This window comes from Candoia aspera, chromosome 12 (genome assembly GCF_035149785.1).
Source record: "Candoia aspera isolate rCanAsp1 chromosome 12, rCanAsp1.hap2, whole genome shotgun sequence".
NCBI lineage: Eukaryota > Metazoa > Chordata > Lepidosauria > Squamata > Boidae > Candoia > Candoia aspera.
In genome coordinates this window covers 23,276,830-23,303,754 of record NC_086164.1, presented here as the reverse complement: position 1 = coordinate 23,303,754, position 26,925 = coordinate 23,276,830, and the positions used below count along the sequence as shown (strand labels likewise).

Below are 26,925 nucleotides of genomic sequence, written 5' to 3'. Positions count from 1 at the left end.
TGTGGGTCCAATAAAAAATGAGTCGGGGGGAGTAAAAAAGGTACTCAGAGTGAATGGAGGAGCTTGAGAGAAGTTTGGTCTGGGGGGGGGGAGGGGAGACCCAGAGGGACGAGAGCTCCACGCGAGGCCCAGGAATGGAAGGAAGGACCTGGCTGGCTGCAGGCATCGTCGTCATCCGAGAGGAGGAGGGAGACGGCTGCTGGCAGAGCAGCCCTGGTGCTTGGGGGAAGAGGTTCATTCCCCAGCCCAGAAACAGAAGGTGTTCATTCCTTTGGCGGAGCCGGAAAGAAAGTCCAGCCACAGTGAGCAGCTACAGTAATCTCGGCCCTCTCCTCTCCTTTCCTCTCAAGCCCAGAGAAAGGGGGAGGAAGCAGGAGAGATGCAGGGAGAACATTGCTGGAGGGAGCCCTGGGAGGAAACCTGACACCCAGACCATGTTGTTTAGCCCTGTTGTAAATACCTGCGATCAATAACTGTATATACAGTCAGGACCAGAAATATCGGAACAAGGATAACTGTTTTGGCATTTGATCTCTGTACACCACCACACTGAAGTTGGAAGGAAACGCACACAGATGGTAGCGAAGTCAGGACTTTCAGCTGTAATTCAAGGTGTCTGACAAAAGTGGGGCACTAACCATTCAGGAAGTACAGCCAGTGGCATACACACACACCCATCGTTGGTGGCTCATAAGTAATGGGACAAACCAAGATCACTACAAACATAAGGATCGCCTTTAATACCTGGATGAAAATCCTTTGCAGTCAATGACTGACTGAAGTCTGGAACCCATGGACATGACCAAATGCTGAATTTCCTCCCTCAAGATGCTTTGCCAGGCCTTTACTGCAGCTGCCTTCCGCTGCTGCTTGTTTGTGGGGCTTTCTGCCTTCAGTCTTGTCTTCAAGTAAGTGAAAAGCATGCTCTATTGGGTTGCGATCAGGTGACTGGCTTGGCCATTGAAGAATATCCCACTTCTTTGCTTTGAGAAACGCTTGAGTAGCTTTTGCTATATGTTTTGGGCCATTATCCATCTGCAATATGAAGCGGCGTCCTATCAGTTTGGCAGCATTTGGCTGAATCTGAGCAGAAAGTATAGCCCTATACACTTCAGAATTCATCCTGCTGCTTTTACCAGCAGTCAGGTCATCAGTGAATACCAGTGACCCAGTTCCATTGGCAGCCATACATGCCCGTGCCATAACACTGCCTCCGCCATGTTTGACAGATGATGTGGTATGCTTTGGATCATGAGTTGTTCCTTTCCTTCTCCATGCTTTTCTCTTCCCATCATTCTGGTGCAAGTTAATCTTGGTTTCATCGGTCCAAAGAAGCTTATTCCAGAACTGGGCGGGCTTTTTTAGGTGTTCGCTGGCCAAGTCTAATCTGGCCTTTCTGTTCTTGAGTGTTATAATCGGTTTGCACCTTGTTGTGAAGCCTCTGAATTTACATTCGTAAAGCCGTCTCTTGACTGTAGATGTTGACAATGACAAGCCTACCTCCTCGAGAGCGTTCTTGCCCTGGCTAGATGTTGTGAAAGGGTTCCTCTTCACCATGAACAGAATTCTGCGGTCATCCACTTTAGTTATCTTCTGTGGTCTTCCAGGCCTTTTGCTGTTGCTGAGCTTGCCAGTTAAGTCCTTCTTTTTCAGGATGTTCCAAAATGTTGTATCGGCCACTCCCAATGTTTTTGCTATCTCTCTGGTGGGTTTATTTTGTTCTCTCGGCCTAATGATGGTCTCCTTCACTCGCATGGACACCTCTTTGGACCTCATGTTGAGAGTTCCAGTGAACAGCTACCAAATGCAAACGTAACACTCAGAACCACCTCCAGGCCTTTTATCTGCTTGATTGGTCATGGGGTACCCAGGAAACAGGCCACACCTGGCCATGCAGCTGCTTGTCAGCCATTTGTTCCATTACTTATGAGCCGCCAACAATGGGTGTGTGTGTATGCCACTGGCTGTACTTCCTGAATGGTTTGTGCCCCACTTTTGTCAGACCCCTTGAATTACAGCTGAAAGTCCTGACTTCGCTCCCATCTGAGTGTGTCTCCTTTCAACTTCAGTGTGGTGGCCAAATGCCAAAACAGCTATCCTTGTTCCAATATTTCTGGTCCTGACTGTAGTAAAAAGCATAGAAGCTTCCACCGTCCACTGCGACCTTTGTAAGTAAATACACCACCGGTTCAAAAATGGACCCCGTCACACTGTGCCAATATTGTATGTTTCATTGAATCTTAGAGTGAACAGCAGATAACACAACCTCTACAAGGTACAAAATTAAACATAACATCTTTCTGCAAATTTGAGAGCACGCTTATTTATACACAATTATGAATATGGCAGATGCAAAGTTTGGACACCCTATCAGGTCAATACTTTGTAATACCTCCTTTGCCGGAAATAACAGCTTCCAAACATTTTCTGTCACCGTAGCCGTCGTCTTCTTGCTTTTGGAATGTTCCCCTCTTTGTTGTGGAAGTCTTCTTTTGCTGATTGATTATGTGCCATCAAGTCATTTTCAAGTCCTAGGAACCGCAGTTAGATTTTCTCCATGACAATTTGTTCCTAGCCTGGTCCTTCAGGTCTTCCAACAGTGCCCGCATCACTGCTGTAGCTGGTTGTCTGCTGCTGGTTGTCCTCCTCTTCTCCTCCCTTCCACCCTTCCCACTATTAGAACTTCTTCAGAGAGCTGGGTCTTCGCATAGTATGTCCAAAGTAGGATAATTTGAGCCTGGTCATTTGTGCCTCAAGTGAGAACTCTGGGTTGACTGGTTTGGTGATCCATTGGTTTGTTTTCTTGGTGGTCCATGGTATTTTGAGGAGTCTTCTCTAACACAAAGGCATCAGTACCCTTCCTATCCTTCTTAATTCTCCTTGCCTACACCTCATATTTTCAATTTCCCTTTAAATGTTCAGTAATATTTAAGTCTGGGGTTGATAAATGTTACTTCAAAATCTTTCTCTTTCCTTCCTGCATTTTACGGATCATTTGGAGGTATGTTTTGGATTGTTGTCTTGCTGAAATACCCAAGCTCTCTTCATCTTCAGCTTGCAGATGAAACTTGGCTTTGAAGTGCTTGCCCTAAGAGCGTGATTGTGTGTCAGTGTTGTGGCTGATGGGAGTCACTGAGCAAAAGATGCTGTGCCGCCCCCCCTCATTCACCTGTGGGAATGCTTTATGCCCCTCCCTGACCTGATCAGTCTTCAGTAAAGGTGAGAGGTTTATAGGATGGCCTGATCCACTTAAGGGGCGATGGCACGCATTTGGTCTGGTAAAGAATCCTGCTTGGTGCAAAGCATTAGGTCTCCTCCTCCGCAGAGCCCTCCGGCTGTTTTCAGCAAGAATTCCATAATGAAATTGAGATCTGCCTGGATTTGCCAAGAAGGGTGTGTTTACACATTTCCCAGCCAGGTGAGGTTCTCTCTGATGTATAAGGTCTTTAGAAGTGGTTAGTACTATGGAACATTGTCTACCTGTGAATCAGAGAAAGCCCTGGGAAGAGACTTGCTCGTTTTATGAACTCAGAGCCAGGTAGTGCAGAGATGAAGGCGTTGGATCAGCGGTAAGGAGGCCTGGGTTCAGGTTCACCTCAGCCTTGGAAGCTCACTGGGTGATTTTCTTTCAGCCCAAGCTACACGATTGTAGTGCCTTTTGCTCCTTCTTGAACAGATCAGTGAATCAAATAAATAAGCATGTTCCTGCATCTTGGAAGTTAAGTAGAATGGAAAACATCCTCTAGTTTCTTGCTCCTCTGTAATGTGAGTTAGGCTTCCCTCTAGCAATGTCTGATGGCTGGATTTGCATGAATCCTCGTCGCTTTCCTTTGAATCCTTAAAGTATGGTGCCCCTGAACCAGACAAGGTAGCAGTTTTGACCAATTTCAAAGCACTGCATCTTGTGATTTGGCATTGGGAACTATACTTCTGTTGTTGTAGCTTGAATCGCACTTGCCTCTTTGCAGCCACACAGTTACTATTTCCGTTTTTTAAATGCCAGCTAGATATCCCTCATCCTATACAGTACATTTGTGTTTTTTTTTCCCTAAGTGAAGAACTCTGTTTTTATCTCTGCTGAATTTCATACTGTTACTCTTTCATACTCTGTATGAAGTCTATCACTGTTACCCTACTAGGCCTATTACTGTTACCCTACCACATGCTGGATGGGGAATTCTGGGAGTTGAAATCCACATATCTTAAACTTGCCAAGGTTGAGAAACACTATCTTAGGGTATTAACCATCATAACCAATTTTGTTTCATCCGCACATTGGTTAAACATTCCTTCTCACTCTTAATCCCAGTCATTAATGAAAATGTCAAAGAATGTAGGAAACATTCTCCAGAAACCTTGTAGTACCCCGTTTACTAACTTCTTTCCTTGATTAAAATAATTGATGAGGAGTGTTTGAGTGTTGGTTTTCAAGTCAGCTGTGGAACCACCTAAGAGGCATAAGCCAGTGCTTAACAAGTTGTTAATTAGAATGTACTTCATCAAACGCTTTCTGGAAATCAAGGTATATTACATTGACAGCATTCCCATAATCTACTCAAAAATTACAAGATCAGAGAATGAGGTTTACAGGAAGAAATGGTTCTACTCTGCTCTGCCTGCTCTGATCAGATCTCACTTGCAATGTTATGCCTAGTTCTGGGTTTCAGAAAGGATAGTAACAAATTGGAGCAAGATTGTGCAGTTGCTACCAAGATAGTGAAGTGTCTTGAATCTAAGTCCTGTGAAGCATGGTTAAAGGACCTGGGTTTGTTTAGCCTAACGAAAATAAAGCTAAGGGGAGCTATGACATTTGAAGGGTTGTCACACAACCCTTCTAATTGGATTTATTCTCTGTTGCCCCAGAGGGCAGGGCAAAAACCAGTGGGAGTAGAAGTGGGACTAGGAAGGAGGTTTAGGCTAGAACTCAAGAGGAATGTCCTGACTGTAAAAGCTGTCAGTCAGTGAAACAGGTTCCCCTGTGAAATGGAATTCTTCAAATAGAGGCTAGATGGTAATCTGCCAGAGATACTTTAGTGAAACAGACTGCCATGTGTAATGGTGAGTTCTCCTTCATTGGAGGTCTTCAAACAGAGGATGGATGGTCATCTGAAGTGGATCCTGCCCTGAGCAGGGATTTGGACTAGATGGCCTCTAAGATTTGTTCCAGGCCTATGATCCTAAGTTTATTCTGGCAAGATTTGTCCTTGACAAATTAAACTGATTTTTGGTTCTCCACAGTGGTTTTAGATGCTTACAGATGGATCTTTCTATGTTCTAGTATAGAATCTTCTCAGGTTCTCAAGATCAGGAAGTCTTATGAGAGCCAGATCTCAGATTGGTAAGAGATCTAGGGGCTGTTTCCAAAACAGTCAACAGGTGCTCCTTCTTCATAAGAGAAATAGACCCCCTACCCTTTACACTGAAAGGGCATGAGGAAAAGGACCAGAACTACGCTGCTCTAATTTGCCTATATATAGCTTTATAATTTCAGAATAGAGTACTCAGCAGAATTCTTGTGTTGTTACTTACTAACTTTTTAATAAGTCTTACTAATCAGAGCGCTGGGAGATTTGTTCTTGGGATTAATTATTTCAGACTGACCTAGATACCTGTGAAGACTGACTGGTCTGTAGTTTCCGGATCTTCGCCTATTCTCCAGGGCTTTCCTTAGTTAATACCTAAAAAATCTCCCAGGTCATCAGCCATGTCCTTTAATATACTCTTGTCCCTGGAGATGTAAACCCATCAAAGTAAATTGGAGTCCCCTGACCACATTTCTGTCAGTCTGAAGACTTAAGCTCTGCCCCCCATCATCCTGGTCTTCATAGTTAGTTGGTAGAGCACATTCCCTCTTCTTGAGGAAGACAGAACAAATGTAGAGGTGAGTAGCTCTGCTTTTTCTTTGTTAGCCTTTTGTTGTCTTCATCTGAGGAGCCGGTATACTGGTTTATTCTTTTCCTTTTATTTTGAATGTATTTACAGAAACCCTTGAGATTTTTTTAGCATCATTTTCAATCTCAGTCAATTCTGAGTTTTAGCCTTTCTGATACCATCTATACAATTCTGGTGTGGTCTGGTCTGGTTTGGTCTGTGTGCTTTTTTTCCCACTTTATGCTGATTTTTTTTATCAAAATGTAATTTTTAATCAATTTTTTTATCAAAACCTACAATTGGAAAGGAGACCTTGTCTAATTTACCTCACGACCACCTTATTTTGCCAGTACGCTGCACTCCAGAGGAGTGTCCCCACAAAGGGCTGTGCAGCTTCTTCCTGAGCATCCCAGTGAGGGAGAGCCTTCTCTTCTGTCCAGACCTTTCTGGTTCATCCTGGCGTGAAGGTTGTCCTACTGCACAAACCACTCCTGTACCTTGAAGTGTGTTACGTCTAGCTCTGCCTTTAGTTCGGCCTCGAAGGGACTGGGTTGGCTTCCAAAGAATTCAGCTACTCCAGAATTCCATTTCTTCCTCCCTGCTTCCAACCACCAAGATTCAGCCTCGTGGCCAGCTTCGGTAGAAAGGAGTTGAACGCCACACTTTTGGTTTTGATGAGGGTGAAGTGACACACAAGTGGGGTGGAGTCACACTGTCCTCAGCATGATCGCCCGTGGGGAGAGAGCCCCCCAAGCCACCGACTTCCCCGCTCACGGTGCTTTCTCCGTGCAAATCCCTCCCACTGCAGGAATGGGCCTGCTCGTGTGGGGCGGGCTGCACAGGGTGGCCTTTTGGAGGTTGGATTGCATCTGCTGAGCTCCACTTGCATGATCCTGGCGTGGGTGCAACGCCGAGGCTTCTTTTTGTGCTAATCTCTGGCCCAGAGCCTGGCTGTGGCTTTGGAGGATCTCCCTGGAACTGGAACTCTGAAATCAGGGAGAAAAGGACTTCTTCAGCAAAAAATTTGCATGCAAACATGCACTTTGTGTCCGTAGGCCCTACATCCACAACAGCAGCGATCTGTGCAGTCTGGCGTTTTGGGTGCTGACTGCGACGGCTTTCCGTTCTGCAGAAAAGAGTGCAAAATCATGAGGCAAATCTTGTGGAAGAGGAGTGTTCTCTTCCTTGTGCTGCGTGCTGGCGAGATGGACACACCCTCTTCCTTCCTTTCCCAACTTTTGGCCCAGCTGCTTTGGGGGTACAAGGCAGGGGTACAGCAGCGAAGGCAGCAATGTTAAGCAGCTTTAAGTGGGGAAGGAAGGGTCACCATTTCACAGGAGGGCTGCGAGAGGCAGGGCTGCAGAGCTGCCAAAGATCCCCCACATCTGAGGTTACCAAGGCAACCACTAATGCTGCATTGATGCATCATGTAAATCCGTGTAGGTCCTTTGTCTCTGGGGGCCCTGAACAGACCTCATTTAATCCAAATGCTTTTTGGAAAAGACCCTAAAGTACATCAGGAGTGGAAGAGAGGAGGAAACAAAGGCCCCCTTGCCGCTGAATTTCTCAGCAGGGTCTTTAGCCTCAGCACAGCGGTGATGCCATGCCTGTCCCAGGCAGAGCCAAGGCCAGGGAGAGCTTGGAGTCCCCCCCCCCACCTCCCAAGGGCTTTCTTGGCCCAGGCACGGGTAGCGTCTCTTTGGGGAGGGCCAGGGGGTGGCTACCCTGGCCTGCTGGAAGCTGTGGCCATCAAGAAGAGGGGGGGGGGGGTTGGTAGGAAGAGCAGGGATGCTGTGGAGCTGGGCAAGGCTCCACCAACCACGAGCGGGTGGAGTGGAGGAGAGCGGGCTCAGACTTGGAACACCTGGAATGGAATTTAAATGTACTTCCGCAAGTGATTCGAGGCTCGGCTCCCCCACCCCGCATGAAAGTCAAACGTGAATGTGTTGATAAGCCAGGTAGCATGAAACACAGATATTAATAGAAAGGTGCATTTCAGGGTCCATTTTGTTCACATGTGTCCAGCTTTCCCAGGCATCACAATTGACATTGACTCTCCAAAACTCAGCCTCGCACTTAGTAGCCGCAGAAGCTTCACAGATTTTCCAAGGCTGGAGAAGCTGCTCCGTGGGGAAAGGTGGCACCTGGGGAGATGCTGCACTTCCCCGAGGGCAGAGTCAGCTTCTGGGTTTTGGTGTCTTCCTGCCTTTTGGAGTTCTGGGCTGTTCTTGAGGCCCTGTTCTGTGTGTGCAGTGCATCAGTGGTCCCTCTCTTGCCCACTCGGCCCACCCTCCATGCTCTAGAGAATGTCTTCCTCCTATGAGTTGGGGTGCCCCTAAAGCCATGTCTGAATGCTTTATTTTCCCCTCCTCAGATCAAAAGTGGTTTGGGGTTTGTTTCCTTTTATGGGGAAGGCCCAGCCATTTGGGGAATAGGGTGGGACAAAACGCTTGGAGGGCTCAGGGAGAGCTCTCTGATTTCAACCGTGCATCAGGAATATTCAAAAGAACTTGGTGAGAAGGAATTGCTATTGTTTCTATAAGTCTTATTGCAAGAAAAAGAAGGAAGACTGCTCATTTCTCAGTTCACTAGGAACTCACACCGTGCTTAGGAGGTATAATTTTGCATCTGTTACCCCCTGCTCCTGCCTTGGTGCCATTTGATGCTGATGCCAGCCGGCTCTGTATCACAGCAGCAGCTCAGATGGTGAGTCAAGGCGAGGTGACTCACAGTTTGGTGGCTCAGCTTCATGGGTAGGGACGGGCAATCGGTGTCACTCCAGATGTTGCTGTACTACAACTCCCAGAACCCCTGAGAAGCATGACCAGTGGCGGTGGGTGCTAAAAGTTGGAGCTCAGCAATATCTGGAATGCCAGAAATTGCCTATCTGTATCTAGGACCCTGGATTTTGTCATCATTTGACCTCTGCAGAGGGGAGTTTCTTATGTTTTAATATCTTTTATTGTAAACAGACGTTATTTTATCTCTCAGTTGTGAGCCGCCCAGAGTTTGGTACAAGATGGGTGACTATATAATTGTCGGCATTTATGGTGGGAATTGAAGGAAGCCCTGCTCATTCCAGAGGGAAAGTTTGGTTTTGTGTTGGTGTTTTTAGCAATATAGATGCCCCCAGTCTCTTCGAGGACACAAGATTTGCTTATTAACCTTTGTAGCGGAGAGGTAGCAGTTGTGAGTAAAGGGTTGTAGCCAAGTGTGGTAAGAGAGCTTCAGGGGATCTTTATAGGATAGAATAAACTATGGGTTGGTGTTAGGAAGACCTTTTCCTGTAGGCAAGGGTGAAGGCAACATTTGAGTTCACATCTCTGCTTTCCATGTGGTTCCTCCCTTGCTCCCAAATGCTAACCCAGTTAATGGCAACAGGAAACACAGCCTGCCCTGTCATTGTCCCATTGTGTCCACTTGTGCTGTCAAGTTCCATTTAAGCCTTTGGGGAGCTTTAGATCCTTGGGAGACCAAACACTTCTGCCCTCCTGAGAAGATCTGAGGAGGAGTGGGGAACAGATGATCGCAAGTCATGAGCTACATTAGTGGCAAGGAAGAGGGAGAGAACTGCTGTTCTGGTTTTCCCAGAGATCAGCTGGGTGAACGAGAACTCCTTGGGTTCACTAGATTGAGTTCCAGTGCCTGGTCACAGCAAAACTTTTCTTTTATCACTGCATTTCTGGAAATACAGTACTCGTCAGTAGAAAGAAATCTCCATCAATCAGCAGGCAATAAAATAGCAGGAGAGATGTGAGTCCAAGTAAACTGGTCTTTGTCTGGGCAAAACTAGATGGTTTGGAAAATGCTGGGAGGGCCCAAGCGATGGGGAGGGGCTGCTCTGTATGGCCTTGGGATGAGGAGGTGGAGATGGTTTTCTGGAAGGATGCCTTTTTCCCAATTGATTCTGCTGTAGCTGCACTTCCCTCAGGGTGGTTTCAGGCTTCTTGCATATGCCTGGAGGCAGCAGGAAAGGCTGTCCTCCAGCGGTTCTTTGGCAGGGCGTGGGAGTGCGTGCGCTGCGCTCTCTGGAACGTGAGCTGTGCTTCAATTTTCCTCTCTGCCAACAGAGCTCTCCTTGTTTACTCAACTCAGAGGAATCGTTTTACAAGCCTTGCAAGTCCCCTTTTCACCTTTCCCATCAGAAAACACCTCTTGAAACAATGAGGAAATTGGATCCTGCCACTTGATAGCCCCAGAGGAACCTCCAGGAGCAGAGACTTCTTGGAGTGAGCCAGCTCCTGCATGCGGCCCAGAGAGGAGCTGCGGAGGGGGCGTCCTGTGTGCAGATCGATGGAGGGTGGGTTTGCTGGCCGGCTGGCTGAAGCTGTGCCCCCTGGCCCCAGCACAAAGGAAGCAACGTTGAGGGAGTCAATATAATCTTTCAGAGGACTTGGGAAAAATCAACCTTGGCTGCATGTTGGTACAGATGAGTAGTCTATCCTGGGTATAATTGTCTTCAAGCTAATTTTTCTTAATGCAGTGATGGAGAATACATGGAGGGCTCTGGCATCATAGGTTCCTCAGTCCCTTAACAAAAACCTGCAGGTGGGTGGGTGGCTATGGATAGATGATTTTTCATCATCCTCATCCAGAAACAGGTTTACCTCACAGATACTTCAACAAAAGCTAAAGGTGTGGCTATTTTGGTTTGAAAAGGATTCCCAGTTGATGTAAAACAGGTGATCACTGATGCAAATAGATGTTATTTAATTTTATGTGCTGAAAGAACACAGACCGCAATAGCCATGGTTAATATTTATGGACCTAATTTAGAGTCTCCTATTATTTATTTATTTGTTTGTTTGTCATATTTCTTTACCTCCCAACTCATATTATAATGGCTCTTTTATTAATGTTTTTCAACATTCGAATGCGTGTATTTATGACAATGTGATAATAGGAGGAGGTTTCAGTGAAATACTAGATCCTGAGCTTGATAGAAATACACTGGCATGAAAAAAAACAATCACTAGTGAGGGAAACAATTAAGACTTACATGGAAGAATTCAATTTAATAGACCCCTGGAGTTTGATGTACCCAGCTAAAAGAGGATATACATTTTATAAGAGAACATTGTTTTATTTACTGCGTTACATCTTCGTACACATATTTATGCTATGGGATTTCCTGCCAGAGCTGTTTCCTACACACCGCCAGTGTACACTTCCCCCGTATTAATACTAAGTTGCAAAGTGGGTGTTACAACGACACCAATTTGTTCTTTCTTGCAGTTGTCCATTGCCACTTCCCCTTTGACCAGAGATGCCAGGTTTAAACAGGAAGAGTGTACTTAGAATGCCCTCTTATTTTTATTTATTTATTTATTACACACATTTTGCTACCTCTTAGATGCCCTCTTAGATGGCAGTCTTGGAGGATATATTGGAGCTTCATCCTCCCAGTTATTTGTTGAGATGTTCCCACTTCAGGAAGATCTGAATATTACCTTCCTCCTTTTCCTGTAGAGAGAGAAGGGACTTTCATGTGTATATTTACGAGATTTATTTATTATCCATAGCGTCCTACAATTGATTCTTCTTTGCTTTGTTGTAGATGGGTCTTTTTACCAGTTTTGCATTTTATTGTTTGCTCTCTCAGAGAGATTTTTTTTCCCTAAATGAAGGTACCTGTTGTTGCATTCTTCCACTTCCAAGGTATTGTTTTGTTTCCATATCTGGTGGTTTGGCTTCTAGTTGTGCCTTCCTGTACAGTTATTTCACCACATAGCTCAGGTCCTTATACATGACCTGGGACTCCTTATTTTCCTTTTTTATTCATACATTTTATTCAGCTCATAAGGATAGTAATAGATATTCCAAGCCTCTCTGTTGTTGCTGTGATTCTGTACAATACAGGAGCCTGTCCAACTGTTGCGCAACATGGCCACCGTGACTTAGTCATATCTTTGGATGCCTTCTGTACCTTTTAGTTTGCCCTGTTTTATAGCTATTTGTAGCTGTAAATTCCTTTAGTAGGAAGGCAGCTGCCTAGAGAAGAGCGAAGCCAATTTTGAAGTAGAAACATATCTTAGATAGAATGATTGTTATCTTGGCTGTGTCGTATCCAGATTCTTTGGGCAGTGGTCAAATTAAAGTGCAAATGAATAGAGGAAGCAAAAATATACTCCAGGGTCAGGAGTCATAGAGTAGAATAGTTCAACATAGATTAAGGAAATTAGTTGCAGTGAACTTGCTTAAGTCTCCTGGGCTGGATGTCTTCCCCACAGGTGCTGCTTGTTTAATCAGCTGGGGAGAGCACTCACTGTCTCAGTACAGTACGTGGAGTCTGAGAAGTCAGTACACCCCAGGGCTGGGGAGAAGATGTAGACTCTTAACAGTGTAGTGGTGGAAGTGTCGGACTAGGACCATCCTCAGCCACTGAAAGTCACTAAATGACTTTGGACTAGTCACTCTCTCTCAACTGTACTTAACTCATCAGTTTGCTTTTGTGGGGATAAATTGAAAGGAGTTCACAAAGTAAATTGCCTTGAGCTTTTGAAAGAAAGGCAAGATTTAAATCTAACAAATAAATACACACTTCATCTCCAGCTGTTTTTGCTTCCGGACAAGCATTTGCCTGAACCTCTTCCCTGACAGGTAATTGTGATGCTCCAGTTTCCCATGGATCCTAATGCTGAAGAAGTATGACTTTCCTCTTTGGAGATAGCCCTGATACGGTTCTACACAACATCAAGGAATCTCTCTGCTCATGGATGATTTCAGACAATATTACCAGAGCTGTATCCTTTATACCTCCTTTCCAGTGTGCTGGTTAATGACCACAATAAAGCCTGCTGCTGCTCCTTTCCAGTGGAGATGCTTGCTGCTAACATCCATGTCCAGATGGGGAGCTCACCTCTGAGTCCTTGCATTTGTGGCACTGGTCCAGGTGAGAGGCATCATGACATCACAAAACACTGGTGCTCCTTCTACTGTGGAAAATACTCAGAGTCTTTGAACGTTGTCTCCATGGCCAAACTGGCCAGATTATGTAGGACGGTTCCATGGTGATCTGGTGCCTTAAAAAGTAGTGGAAGGTCTATCTTTCTTCTGCACTTTATGTTACAGATATAGCTATGGCACATCAGACATTCCATACTAATCCTGGGAATCTGTATCCCAACTATCTTAGCCGTACTAGGTTGTACCATTCATGAATTCGAAATTTGTCCTTTGGAGTCAGTAGAAATTTTTTAAAGAATTTGATTAAAAAAAATACTTTCTTTGCAATATTTGATTCACCATGTATTGACTTTCTTGCAGCATTTAAAACAGGCTTAGCTCTGTCTTTGAACAGAATGTTCCTGGCTGTCATCTTTTTCTTTTTCCCTTCACTAGGAGGCACTTCTCTAAGTGCTTCGTGAAAAGCCTAGTATACTTCTTTCGACCAGCATTTCTGCTGATTCTGGCCTACAGCTTTCCTTTTTCTTTTTTTATGTGGAAACTCCTGAGTCTGAGTATGTTCATGGGAGGTAGGCTTTTCTTTTTTCTTTTTTTGTAATTGTGACTTCAGCTTGTCAGTCTGGAAAAAGATGTGCCCTTCAAAGAGACCATCATTTCCTTATTTTTCATAGAAAGCATGGTGTTCTTTCACTGGGACCAGTGGTTACTTTTGACCTTCTAAAGAACATCTGAAGTGTGTGGTTTAGATGAGCTGAGCCCTTCATCTTTATTCAGTGTTTTAGACAGACTGTCGCCTCCAGAGGGATTTATCCATTGGAAGGGCCATCCTCCCTTTGGTCACCTTATGGCCAACAGACCCTGCTACATGTTGCATTCACCTATCCCACTTCGTATCAGATGACCTTGCTGTTTTTTGGAGACGCTATATAGGTCTTAGGAAATGGACGGATTTGGTGGGAGTCACACCTAATCAGGTGATACACATGGAATATGCATATGTGGAGAGCAAGTTTGATGTAGTGGTTAAGGCACCAGTCTAGGAACTGGGAGACCATTAGTCCTGCGTGAGGCATGAAGCCAGCTGGGTAACCTTGGGCCAGTCACTCTCTCTCAGCTCTAGGAGGAAGATGACGGCAAATTACTTCTGAAAGCTTGCCAAGAAAACTGCAGGGACTTGTCCAGGCGGTTGCCAGGAGTCAACACTAACTTGAAGGCAATAATAATAATAATAATAATAATAATGGAGAAAATCTATGTGGTCACTGGGATTCAAAAACAACTTGATTGCATATAATCACTCAATCAGTGCATATGTGGCTCCTGCCAATCTAGTGTATAAACTCTAGGAAATTCAGATTGATCTTTGTGCATGCAGGGAGCCCATACATGTGAATTCACAAATGATCACTTGGGAAGAACTGCATCTACATGTTAATGGCCAGTTCTTTAACAAAAATTGAGAGTATCCATCTTTACTTTAACTATTTGCACATTCCATCTCCTGTGAAAACAGCCTCAACCTACTTAATGTGTGTTCCTTTCATGTAGGAGACAAAGGTGATTGTTTTATGTATGTGTTTTTGTTAAGTATTATAATAAAACCTATAGGTGGTTAATTAGCTGACTTGTTCTTTCTGCCTACTCTCCACTTCACCAGATGGAGTGCTCAAACAGTTCCTCCACCCCGCACTTTTGACTGATCCTGTAACACGTTTGGGCTAGCCACAGTCCTGCTCTGAGTGAAGTGGTAGAAGACAACAAGGCATTGATGTTGTGTTCTTATGTGTTGTTCTGTGAATTGGTAGTACCATTTCATTGAGTAGGCTTAGGCAGTGATGTTGTTGTTTGTTTGTTTAGTCGCTTCTGACTCTTCATGACCTCATGGACCAGCCCACGCCAGAGCTTCCTGTGAGTCGTCAACACCCCCAGCTCCCCCAGGGACGAGTCCGTCACCTCTAGAATATCATCCATCCATCTTGCCCTTGGTCGGCCCCTCTTCCTTTTGCCCTCCACTCTCCCTAGCATCAGCATCTTCTCCAGGGTGTCCTGTCTTCTCATTACGGGGTCAAAGTACTTCAGTTTTACCTTTAATATCATTCCCTCAAGTGAGCAGTCTGGCTTTATTTCCTGGAGTATGGACTGGTTTGATCTTCTTGCAGTCCAAGGCACTCTCAGAATTTTCCTCCAACACCACAGTTCCAAAGCATCGATCTTCCTTCTCTCAGCCTTCCTTATGGTCCAGCTCTCGCAGCCATATGTTACTACGGGGAACATCATTGCTTCAACTATGCGGACCTTTGTTGTCAGTGTGATGTCTCTGCTCTTAACTATTTTATCGAGATTTGTCATAGCTCTTCTCCCAAGGATTAAACGTGTTCTGATTTCCTGACTGCAGTCAGCATCTGCAGTAATCTTCGCACCTAGGAATACAAAGTCTTTCACTGCCTCTACGTTTGCTCCCTCTATTTGCCAGTTATCAATCAAGCTGGTTGCCATAATCTTGGTTTTTTTGAGGTTTAGCTGCAAGCCAGCTTTTGCACTTTCTTCTTTCACCTTCATCATAAGGCTCCTCAGTTCCTCTTCGCTTTCAGCCATCAAAGTGGTATCATCTGCATATCTGAGATTGTTAATGTTTCTTCCAGCGATTTTACCCACAGCCTTGGATTCCTCAAGCTCAGCATGTCACATGATGTGTTCTGCGTACAAGTTGAATAGGTAGGGTGAGAGTATACAGCCCTGCCGTACTCCTTTCCCAATCTTAAACCAGTCCGTTGTTCCGTGGTCTGTTCTTACTGTTGCTACTTGGTCGTTATACAGATTCTTCAGGAGGCAGACAAGATGACTCGGTATCCCCATACTGCTAAAAACTTGCCACAATTTGTTGTGGTCCACGCAGTCAAAGGCTTTAGAATAGTCAATAAAACAGAAATAGATGTTTTTCTGAAACTCCCTGGCTTTTTCCATTATCCAGTGGATATTGGCAATTTGGTCCCTAGTTCCTCTGCCTTTTGCTGAAGTCTACCTTGCAGGATCTTGAGCATTACCTTCCTGGCATGTGAAATGAGTGCCGCTGTTCGATAGTTTGAACATTCTTTAGTGTTTCCCTTTTTTGGTATGGGTATATAAGTTGATTTTTTACAATCTGATGGCCATTCTTGTGTTTTCCAAATTTGCTGGCATATAGCATGCATTACCTTGACAGCATCATCTCGCAGGGTTTTGAACAGTTCAGCTGGGATGCCGTCGTCTCCTGCTGCCTTGTTATTAGCAATGCTTCTTAAGGCCCACTCAACCTCACTCTTCAGGATGTCTGGCTCTAGCTCACTGACCACACCATCAAAGCTATCCCCGATATTGTTATCCTTCCTATACAGGTCTTCTGTATATTCTTGCCACCTTTTCTTGATCTCTTCTTCTTCTGTTAGGTCCTTGCCATCTTTGTTTTGGATCATACCCATTTTTGCCTGGAATTTACCTCCAATGTTTCTAATTTTCTGGAAGAGGTCTCTTGTCCTTCCTATTCTATTGTCTTCTTCCACTTCCGCGCATTGCTTGTTTAAAAATAATTCCTTATCTCTTCTGGCTAACCTCTGGAATTTTGCATTTAATTGGGCATATCTCCCCCTATTGTTGTTGCCTTTTGCTTTCCTTCTTTCTTGGGCTACTTCTAGTATCTCAGCAGACAGCCATTTTGCCTTCTTGGTTTTCTCTTTCTTTGGGATGTATTTTGTTGCCGCCTCCTGAACAATGTTGCAAATTTCTGTCCATAGTTCTTCCGGGACCCTATCTACTAAGTCCAGTCGCTTAAATCTATTCTTCACCTCCACTACATATTCCTTAGGAATATTAGTGAGCTCATATCTAGCTGATCTGTGGGTCTTCCCTAATCTCTTTAGTCTGATCCTAAATTGTGCAAGAAGAAGTTCGTGATCTGAACTACAGTCAGCTCCAGGTCTTGCTTTTACCGACTGTATAGATGTCCGCCACCTTTGGCTGCAAAGGATGTAGTCAATCTGATTTTGGTGTTGTCCATCTGGGGAAGTCCATGTATAAAGCCATCTCTTAGGTTGTTGGAAGAGGGTGTTTGTGATGCAGAGTGAGTTGTCTTGGCAAAATTCTATCAGCCTATGTCCTGCTTCGTTTTGTTCTCCCAGGCCATGCTTACCTGTAATTCCAGGTGTCATTTGACTCCCCACCTTAGCATTCCAGTCTCCTGTGATGAAAATAACATCTCTTTTAGGCGTGTTGTCCAGTAGGTGCTGCAGAGCCTCATAGAACTGCTCCACTTCAGCTTCTTCAGCATCTGTGGTTGGAGCGTATATTTGGATCACTGTGATGTTAGATGGCTTGCCCTGAATTCGAATTGAGAACATTCTATCGTCTTTTGGATTGTATCCAAGCACTGCTTTAGCTACTTTACTATTAATTATGAAGGCTACTCCATTTCTTCTGTGGTCCTCTTGTCCACAGTAGTAGATCTGGTGGTCATTTGATGTGAAGTGGCCCATTCCAGTCCATTTCAGTTCACTGATGCCCAAAATGTCTATCTTTAATCTTGACATCTCACCAATAACCACATCCAATTTGCCCTGGCTCATAGATCTTACATTCCAGGTTCCGATGGTGTGTTGATCCTTAGAACATCGGATTCGCCGTTCACCACCAGCACCGTCGGCCGCTAGCCGTCCTTTCGGCTTTGAGCCAGCTGCGTCATCATGTCTGGGGCTAGTTGAACTCATCCTCTGTTCCTCCCCAGTAGCATTTTGACCATCTTCCGACCTGGGAGTCTCATCTTCCGATGGTATACCGACATATCTCTGGTTGTACTGATCCATCTAGTTTTCATGGCAAGAATACTGGGGTGGGTTGCCTTTACCTTCCCCAGGGATCGCGTTTAGTCTGACCTCTCTGTCATGACCTTCCTGTCTTGGGTGGCCCTTCATGGTCTAGCTCATGGCGTAATTGATGTGCTCAAGCTCCAGCGCCATGACAAGATAACGATCCTTTGCTGAAGTAGGCAGTGATAAAATAGCAAAAATCTGCTGCTCTGTCTTTCGTCTCAGCAACCAGGCTTTGTGAGAATTGGTTCTCACAGCCACAACCTTTACTTTTGTAAAATAGATTCATTCAATGTCCATGTATATGACCTGATTTTTTTTTAAATTGTCATACTTACAGGATTGTTCAAAGGTCTTTGGTACTGCCAGCCTTTGATTGCCACTCCCAGCCTTCCTCGCCGTTACATGTGTTCGATAAAGAGCAAGTTGGGATTCATCCATGTTGCCCATTTCTGCAGCAGAGCAGAGGATGGAAGAAGCAATTCTGGATGGTGCTGTTATCCTGTGGTGCTGTCAAAGACTAGAATCTGATCTGCCAGGAAGGATTAATTCTGACCAACTGAAAGTGTTCAGAATTTACCTGAATCTGCAGAATTTATTGTGCTGCTGTTCTTTTTACTATTTTACATGATTTATGCTGGTTATACTAATCTTGGGGGAGTGGAAAGTAATTATGTAGAATGCTGGAGCACCACACCCAACCCTTGGACAATTTTATTCTCACTCTCTCCCTCACACACAAATGCATACCTGGCTCATTTGCCTGCTTATTTATTTCAGTTTTTATCCCAACTTTCCATCAGTGACTTTCATATATATATTTATTCAGGGTGTACCACAAGTCAGGTCCCATAGACAGTTTGTTATATGAATTAAATTAAATTCTCAAATTGGTTGCCATTTTCTTCTAAACACTTCCTTACTCATTTGACATGTGACCTTTGAACTTTCCTAAGTACAGTAATATTTTCTCTAAAAAAATTAAAATTAATAAAACATATTGTGATTGGGGCCTGACTTGTGGTACACCCTGCAAATCAATCAATCAATCAATCAATCAATCAATTGCTTCTCCCCCCTATGGGTGATATGTGTCTTCCTCAACCTCAAATCCCCTATCAGAGGCCTTGGAGTTTGAGGGTTCTGCACAGGATCTTAGCTGTTCCTAGCACTGCACTCTTCTGGATAGAGAGCTCTGATGATGTTCCTGGGATCTGTTGGAGCCACTCTCCCAGCTTAGGAGTCACAATGTCATGACTACTGATGGCGGGCAGGAGGGGGCCTCTATCCAGAGGGGAAAACGCATGCGTAGTACTGAGGAATTAAGCAGCCATTCAAAGAGACACAGATCAGACCCGCCTTAACTTTTGGGGTTTATCTGTCTGGGTTTTTCCCACGCTTCTTCAGTTTGTTAGGATTCTGTTTAATGTAGCAGTAATAAACACTAGAGACCTACTCCTCGTCTCAGCATGATTTCTGACTGTTAGGACACACAACCCGGAGTGCTCCTACTGGGACCACTTTGGCCTTCACTTTCCACATCCTCTCTAGTTCCTCTTTCGGGTCCTGGTACTTCTCTGGCTTCTCATACTCCTTCCTGATGTTGCTGTCACTTGGCACCGCTACATCTATCACCACCATTGTCTTCTGGTCCTTGTCTACTACCACGATGTCTGGTTGATTGGCCAGTCCCTGCCTGCCTGTCTGGATCTGGGAGTCCCATAGGATCTTAGCTCTGTTATTCTCCACGACCTTCTGTGGAATCCCCCATCTGGACTTGGGAGGGTCTAGCCCATGCGCCACACAGGTGTCCCTGTACACAATGCCAGCTACTTGGTTGTGCCGTTCAGTGTATGTTGTTCCTGCCCTCATCTTACACCTTGCCACTATGTGTTGGACTGTGTCTGAGGCCTCTCTGCACAGTCTGCATCTCGGGTCCTATCTGCTGTTGTAGACCCCTGCTTCTATGGATCTAGTGCTCAATGCCTGTTCTTGTGCTGCTATGATCAGTGCCTCAGTCCTGTCTTTTACTCCAGCTCTTTCCAGTAGGACTTCCCAATGTCAGTCACCTCAGCTATCTGTTGATGGTACATCCCATGCGGTGTCTTGTCTTGTCATGGCACTTCTTCTGTTTGATCTTCCTTCCATGGCTGCTGCTGCTGCCTCAGGCATTCTCTCAGCAGCTCATCTTTAGGTGCCATTTTACTGATGTACTCCTGGATGCTCTGGGTCTCATCCAGGACAGTGGCTGACACTCACCAGACCCCTCCTGCCCTCTTTCTGGCTGGTGTACAGTCTCTGGGTGTTGGACCTGGGGTGGAAACCCCCATACATTGTGAGGAGCTTCCGGGTCTGCACATCAGCAGCCTTCATGTCCTCCTTTGGCTGGCTCACTATACCAGCAGCATTTCTGATGATTGGCAGGGCGTACGTGTTGAAGGCGTGGATCTTGTTCTTCCCATTGAGCTGGCTCTTCAGGACCTGTCTTATCCTGTGGAGGTGCTTGGATGTTGCTGTCTTCCTTGCCTCCTCATCCTGTTCCCATGTGACTGTGGGATACCAAGGTGCTTGTGGCTGGTCTGTATGCCTGCTGTGTGGCCCACTGGTAGTTCCACCTCATTAGTCTTAACTACCTTCCCTCTGTTTACTACTATATGACCACTTACCTCCAGTCTGAATGACATCCCAGTGTCCTCATTGTAGATCCATGTCAGGTGGATCAGTGAGTTGATGTCTCGTTCACTCCTAGCATACAGCTTGATGTCATCCATGTAGAGGAGGTGACTGATGGTAGTTCTTCTCCTGAACTTGTATCCATATCCAGTTCTTGTGACAATCTGGCTGAGGGGGTTCAAGCCCATGCAGAACAGCAGCGGGGACAGTGCATCACCTTGGCATATGCCACACTTGATGGCCACTTGTGCGTGCTGTCTTGAGTTGACTTCCAGTGTTGTTTACCACAGTCCCATTGAGTTCTTGAGGAAGGTCTTTAGTGTCATGAGGAAGGTGTGTGTGTGTGTATCTGTCTGTCTGTCTCTATATGAGCTAGTTTGGGGTAGTAGTTAAGGCACTAGGCTAGAAACTGGGAGGTCATGAGTTCTAGTCCTGCCTTAGGTATGAAGCCAGCAGGGTGACCTTGGGCCAGTCACTTCTCTCAGCCCTGGGAAGGAGGCAGTGGCAAGCCGCTTCTGGAAAATGTTGCCAAGAAAATTGCAGGGACTAGTCCAGGCAGTTGCCAGGAGTCAAGACTGACATGGACGCATGTGTGCTCATGCACAGACAAACTAATATGTGTTTAAAATAGGCCACTCCAAATAGACCCTCTTGACTCTTTTCTGAAACGTGTAGAGAGATCAGCCCAAGAGGAACTCCTAAGCCCTTGGGAAGAACGGTCTCTCCAGCATAAAAACAGCTCCCGAGAAGAGCCAGTCCATCTGCCCTTGGGGCTCAAACAGATGGCGCCCAGTCGGCAGGCCAGGGTGCTTAGGGCCTTAAAGGGGCCAGGAAACAGTTGGTGCCCAGTGTAGACTTGGGGGGTTCCCAAATGTGTGTTAGTTAGCAGCCAAATGGTCTCATGTTGTACCAGCTGAAGCTTTTGGACACTATCTGAGGGTGACTTCACTCCTAGTAGTACTAGGACTTGTGCAGTCCCGTTTTCTTCTTTGTAGACACAGTGTGTGACAAGGCTCTCACAGTGACTGCTGTGAGGGTGGAGAAGTCACATTTGCAGGGTGTCAGGTGTGCAGCCGTTTGTGGTTTGACCAATCGGGGTGTTGAGTCAGTCTTTCCCTGTTCCAGAAGCCATTAAGAGTTGTTACTAGTATTTCATGATCATGGTCTTAGCTTACCTTTATTCATCTATAACTTTAGAAAGAAAGCATAAGCATTCCCAGGGGAAAATTAGAATGAAACAGAATTTTCAAATGAAGTTAAATGTTAGTGTTCTGGTGCAAAATAGATGCTGCATTCACCAGTTCTGTTCCTGATGCTACTTGCAAATATTCTAGGTTTTAGGAACATAAACAGATTAAGAAAGAAAGAAATGCACTTGGAAAAAAATGGGAAAGAGGCACGGCGTATTGGCAGGGAAACGGCCTGCTCTTGGTAGAGCTCTGCAGTGGATTGCAGCTGGGAGACGCAGCAGGGGTCGCCCTGGGGTGGGAGCGCTGATCGCTGCTCGCTCTTTCTGGCAGTCTGGAGCTTGGAGCAAGTGGCAGTTTGCCAGAAGGGAGGAGCGGGAAAGAGCTCCAGCTTTGTGCTGAACAGGCCACCGGGATCATTCAAAGAGCCTTGTCAGGTAGGTCAGCATACCGTGGTATCTACATAGATATCCGGGGTGTGGGGCCAGAATAAGACTCAGAAGGTTCAGTTCCTGTAGTTTTGTTGCCTGTGGCTATTTTGTGAAAGGTGAAACTGTTTGGCATTCTTGCAGCAGGAAGGCAGCTGGTTTGGAATAACTCCGGAGGAAAGAGAAGCACCTGACCCCCTTCTTTTATGCTGGGGAAGCAGCCCCGAGCTGATGGTTGTGCTTGGAACAGGCTTGTCCAAGGCGGGCACCGGAATACCTGCGTGCTGCTGTGAGAAAGGAGCGGGGAGGCGGTTTCACAGAGCATCCCGTTTGGGCCAGTCCTGTGGGTGCTGCACAGCCCTAACCTCGTCAGTGGCCGATCGTGCACCCCTCTCGTTCATAGATGCTTGGCCCCTCTTCTGTTGCTTACCCTGTTTGCGTTGGCTCGTGCCGGTCAGACATGCGGGCCTCTTGTTGACCTGCAACACTCTCGGTCTGTCAGATGGTGGGGATGAGAAACATGCCAACCCTCCCTCCCTCCCTCCCTCCCTCCCTCCCTGCCAGCACTTGCCTTCTTCTCCTTTTATGTTGGTGCTGTCACCCAGTTAGACTGTGTGTATTGGGAGGGGGAGCTTTGCTCCTTTTTTTTCCCTGGTGTGTCACGGTTCGAAGCTCCGTGTGTCAAACTGCGGGGGCAGGGAGCCTTCTCCACTCCCTTCTTAAAATGGTTTCCCCTTCCATCCTATTTGAATCTTCTCCAGCCAGTGGTGCAACTTTAGCATCTTCAAATAATGCACCTTCCTTCCCTCCCCAAAGTAAAGGTAATAGTTTTATTTTAACACATCACAGTATTCTCAGTTACAGCCCTTGGAAAATTAAAGGAGCCAGTCCTTAGCTCTCATATGCATGCAAAAACGCCCCCGTTTACTGGACAGCATCTCCCTTAGAAAGGATGCTAAGCATCTGGAGAGGCGCTTCCGTTCCACCTGAAGCAACTGAAGCTTTGACGTCTTCTTCCTCTCCCCACCTCCTAATACTGAGTATAAAGAGCAAAGGACCACCAGTCCCTCATTGCTGCAAGACACCAAGAAACAAACATTTCCTCAGCCCCATTCTCTGCTGAGGGGCAATTAAATCTGTTCACTCACACAGCCAATCCATTTTCCTCATTCTGGTGGTCATATGTAAAAAGGGACACTATCTAGCTCAAGTAGGTGTCATGCCAGAAGATCAGACTAACCCTTGGCCTGAAGAAGACTCTAGGCCAGGACCTGAATGCCATCTGCTGAGAAAGAAGGGGCAGTCCTAGAGCAGGCCCCAGGCTAGTGAAACTGGTCAGAGAGGAAGTTTCAGGCTACATGGTGGCAATTTCCATTTTGATCCTAACTTCCCATTCCTGGGTGGAAAAGAACAGGGTGTTCATGGGAAGACAGAGTCACCATTAAAGCTTTGTTGATGGACAGAACTGAGGGATGAGCATCTATCTCCAAGCGGTCTTTAATGGTGGCCTACCCTCAGCTGAGCCGCTTTATCTTCCAACCATGCTGAAATTAAGGCTGTGCAGCACTTGGGAGTGCAAATGTAGCACTTTAAAATGGCACGTGATCCAGGGAAAAGACGCATCTGCTTTAATGCTCTGCTTGTATTTGCTGAATGTATTTGCTGAATGTTCTTCACACAAGTACAGTGGTATGTCACATGAAACACAGACTTTGGAATTCATTCTGTTCTGATTTCTTTTTTCTTCTATTTCTCTTTTTTTGCAGGTTCATGTCTGGGATAGGGCTGGTCATTTATCCAGAAATTGGGGATAAACTGGACATAATCTGTCCGAAGGCAGAGCCATCCAAACCATATGAATACTACAAGTTGTACCTAGTGAAACGGGACCAAGCAGAGTCCTGCAGCACCGTCATGGACCCGAACGTATTGGTGACCTGCAACAGACCGGAGCTGGACATTCGTTTTACCATCAAATTTCAGGAGTTTAGCCCCAACTACATGGGCTTGGAATTCAAAAGACGCCAGGATTACTTTATCACATGTGAGTGTCCCACCCCCACCCCACCAACCTTCCTCTTCCTCAGTGTTAGCTTTCCCTTCCAGACTCCTCTGGAGCAGGCTCTTCCTGGAGAGGGGCCTCACAAGTCACTCTCTTCCCATTTCCACCCAGGGCACATTTTTGTCTCTCCACCAGGAAGCGCACTATACTGTTCAGTTGCACTAAGCTAGGTGCTGTGTGGAGCCATCTTGTTACCTGTGCCTCTTTTGAGAAATTCTGAGTTTAAGGTTACTTCCTTGGTGAAGCTGTGCTGGATGCACCGGAGGTAGGAGAGGCGTTCTCAGCCGCTTGTTTCTCTGCATGGGCCATGTGGGGGAGCCAAGAGCGCTGCTGCCAGAGCACAGGGCTACCGTTTGCCTGTGAAAAAGTTGCATCCAAGAGCGGGAGCCAGTTTCAAATCTGGAAAAGGGTTTTGGATTTGCTCTGTTAAAGCAGAGCAGCCTTGAGAAGCAGCCTGAAGCGAGGCATGAAACAGATTCAAGAGTCCGTTTGCTGAGCGCTGGGATTGTTTCTGATGACTTGAATCCAGATGCTTTGAATCCCTGAGGGCAGAGATTGAAGCTTCCGGTTAGAAGTCCTTTCCGCACCTCATCTATGAGGGCTTCGACGGCCCTTGTGTTGTGCTGGAAGTGGATTTTTGTTTCTCCCAAGCACTCTCCTGCCTTAACAGTAGCAACAGAGCATTTGTGGCTCTTCCGGAGAGTGCAGCGGTTCCCTTGGCTTGCTAATTTGGTTGCTGCCCACCTTTGGACATCTCTTTAAAGGACGTCTTTTAGTCTGGGAGGGACTAGACCAAGGAGCTGTTTTAGTGAAAACCAGCCCAGAGACTTCAGTGCTGCGCAGCAGGAGCTGGAATGGAATGTGCTGCTGGTTCCTCCTTTTGGGTGGGGGGGGCAGATGCCTTCTCACTTAGTTAAATATATTTCTGTGCCAGGTCTCACAGACATACCTGGGACCAGCAAGTGTGTCTTTTTAGCTTTTCTCCCCACCATTCCCCAGAGGTTGCCCCTCTTCCCCATCTCCCCACATCAAGGGTATTTCAGTCCTCAGTTCCTTGGGCTAATGGGGTCAGTCACTGCCAAAGGCTGCTCAGCTGGAGCAGCAATCAGCCAACTGTGTGAGAGTTGGTCCCAGGGTCTCTTGCATCTCATTGCAAGGGAGAGTCGCAGACGGGACAACCGGCATGTAAAAGGTATATCTGGGTCCACAGAACGAGAGGGAACGAGAGGGAGTATGGGAAGTGTCTCAGAAGGGACCTTCCCTAGTTTTCTAGTGGATAAAAGGAGAGATGGGGAGAAATGCTTTCAGTCTTGCAAGATTCTGTCAATGTAACCTTACAATAAACATATAGTTAGTACTCATAGTTGTGCTTCTTGTCTGGACTAACTCAAAGGGCTAACATAATTTGCAGTACCTCTTCTAGTTTTGGGGTACAACATGGGCAGTAGAAGGGGGTATGGCCACGGAATATATCCCACTCTTGGAAATGGCACGTTCTCCATCTGTATGTCTGCAAGGAGCTTTCTCTTCTGTTACAGCTGTGGAAGATGAGTGCTGGGGTGGGGTGGAAAGAGGCACAGGACCGTCACTTGACTGGCAGTCCTGCTCAACACACCTGGATTCTACTTCCAGCCTACAGTATTTCAAAGCTAAAGTTATTAGCCCTTTTTGACGACGACGTAAAGTCCAGTCGTGTCCGACTCTAGGGGGCGGTGCTCATCTCCGTTTCTAAGCCTTAGAGCCGGCGTTGTCTCTAGGGACACTTCCGGGTCATGTGGCCAGCATGACGACACGGAACGCCGTTACCTTCCCGCCGAAGCGGTACCAATTAATCTACTCACATTTGCATGTTTTCGAACTGCTAGGTGAGCAGGAGCTGGGACTAGCAACGGGAGCTCCCCCGCCGCGCGGTTTCGAACCGCCGACCTTCCGATCGACAGCTCAGCGGTTTAACCCGCAGCGCCACAGCGCCCTTTTTACAAATGCCAAATTACTGGGCTTCAGAGGAACAGCTGCAGGGCCACTCGAATTAATAGAAAAATTAAGAAGAGGTCATTATGGAGTGACCTCCACTTTGTTAGATGCATGAACTGCTGCTGTTGGTACAGGCACATTCATATATAGGAGGTGGGTGAAACATTAACGAAATGCAAAAGTTGCAGTTACTGACAATTTAATTGGGATTTCAGTGGAAGCAAAAGATACACTGTAATCATTTAAAATAGTAGTAGTAGGTACTAGCTCAGTCTATGGCGTAGGTAGGTAAACTAATACTTGGAACAGGAAAAACCACCACTATCTCCAATGTTCTCTTACTGGCTCCCAACTTACCCTTTCTAATGTCAGACTTGTGTTATTTATCAAATGCTGAAGAGTGTTGTTGGTAGGTGATACAGTTTGAAAAGGAGGTGCTGGTTGACTCTCCTGTGGCTGACTTTACCACAGCCTATAATAAGGCGGCAAGATGAATTGTTTTAGGGTCTTTGTTCAGCCCTTGGCGCTGAGGCCTCTCACGGGACCAGAGCTGCACAGTCCACCATCCACTCTCGGTGAGCTTCCCTCATTTCATTAATTTGGGGGAGTGGGGAAGGAATCGTTTTGTTTCTGCCTCATTGACCCTCCATATAGCCAGGGAGGATGCCTGGAATGCTTCTAACTGGGGGCTGTGGACGTCGGGCAGGGTTTCTTTCCTATTTACTTCTCAGCCTGCCCTGTCCAGATTATTCCGGAATACCAGTGTGGCTTTGGGGGTTCTATCCTTCATTTCCACCCTCCACTGAGTGGGCACACTGTTTATGCACTTGTTTGGCCTTAATTCCTGTTTGAAGAGTTGAAGATGGGACAGTTAAGAATGAACATATGTAACTTTTAGACAATTACAGACTGGAACCAGTATTTTCCTTCCAGGCTCTCTCTTAGTCCCGCTGTGAACTTTTAAGGGTTGTTAGGAAATGGGAAAC

The 26,925-nt window shown here is 46.0% G+C and overlaps 1 protein-coding gene across 2 annotated transcripts in view; it reads left to right on the top strand.

Moving 5' to 3' along the window:
- EFNB1 (ephrin B1) overlaps window positions 1-26,925 on the top strand; it is a 108,671-nt gene that overhangs the window by 24,645 nt on the left and 57,101 nt on the right. For both annotated transcript variants that reach the window (XM_063313815.1, XM_063313814.1), the window contains exon 2: window positions 23,670-23,947. In XM_063313815.1, the coding sequence (XP_063169885.1) occupies window positions 23,670-23,947 (278 nt within the window). The remainder of the gene's footprint in view (window positions 1-23,669; window positions 23,948-26,925) is intronic.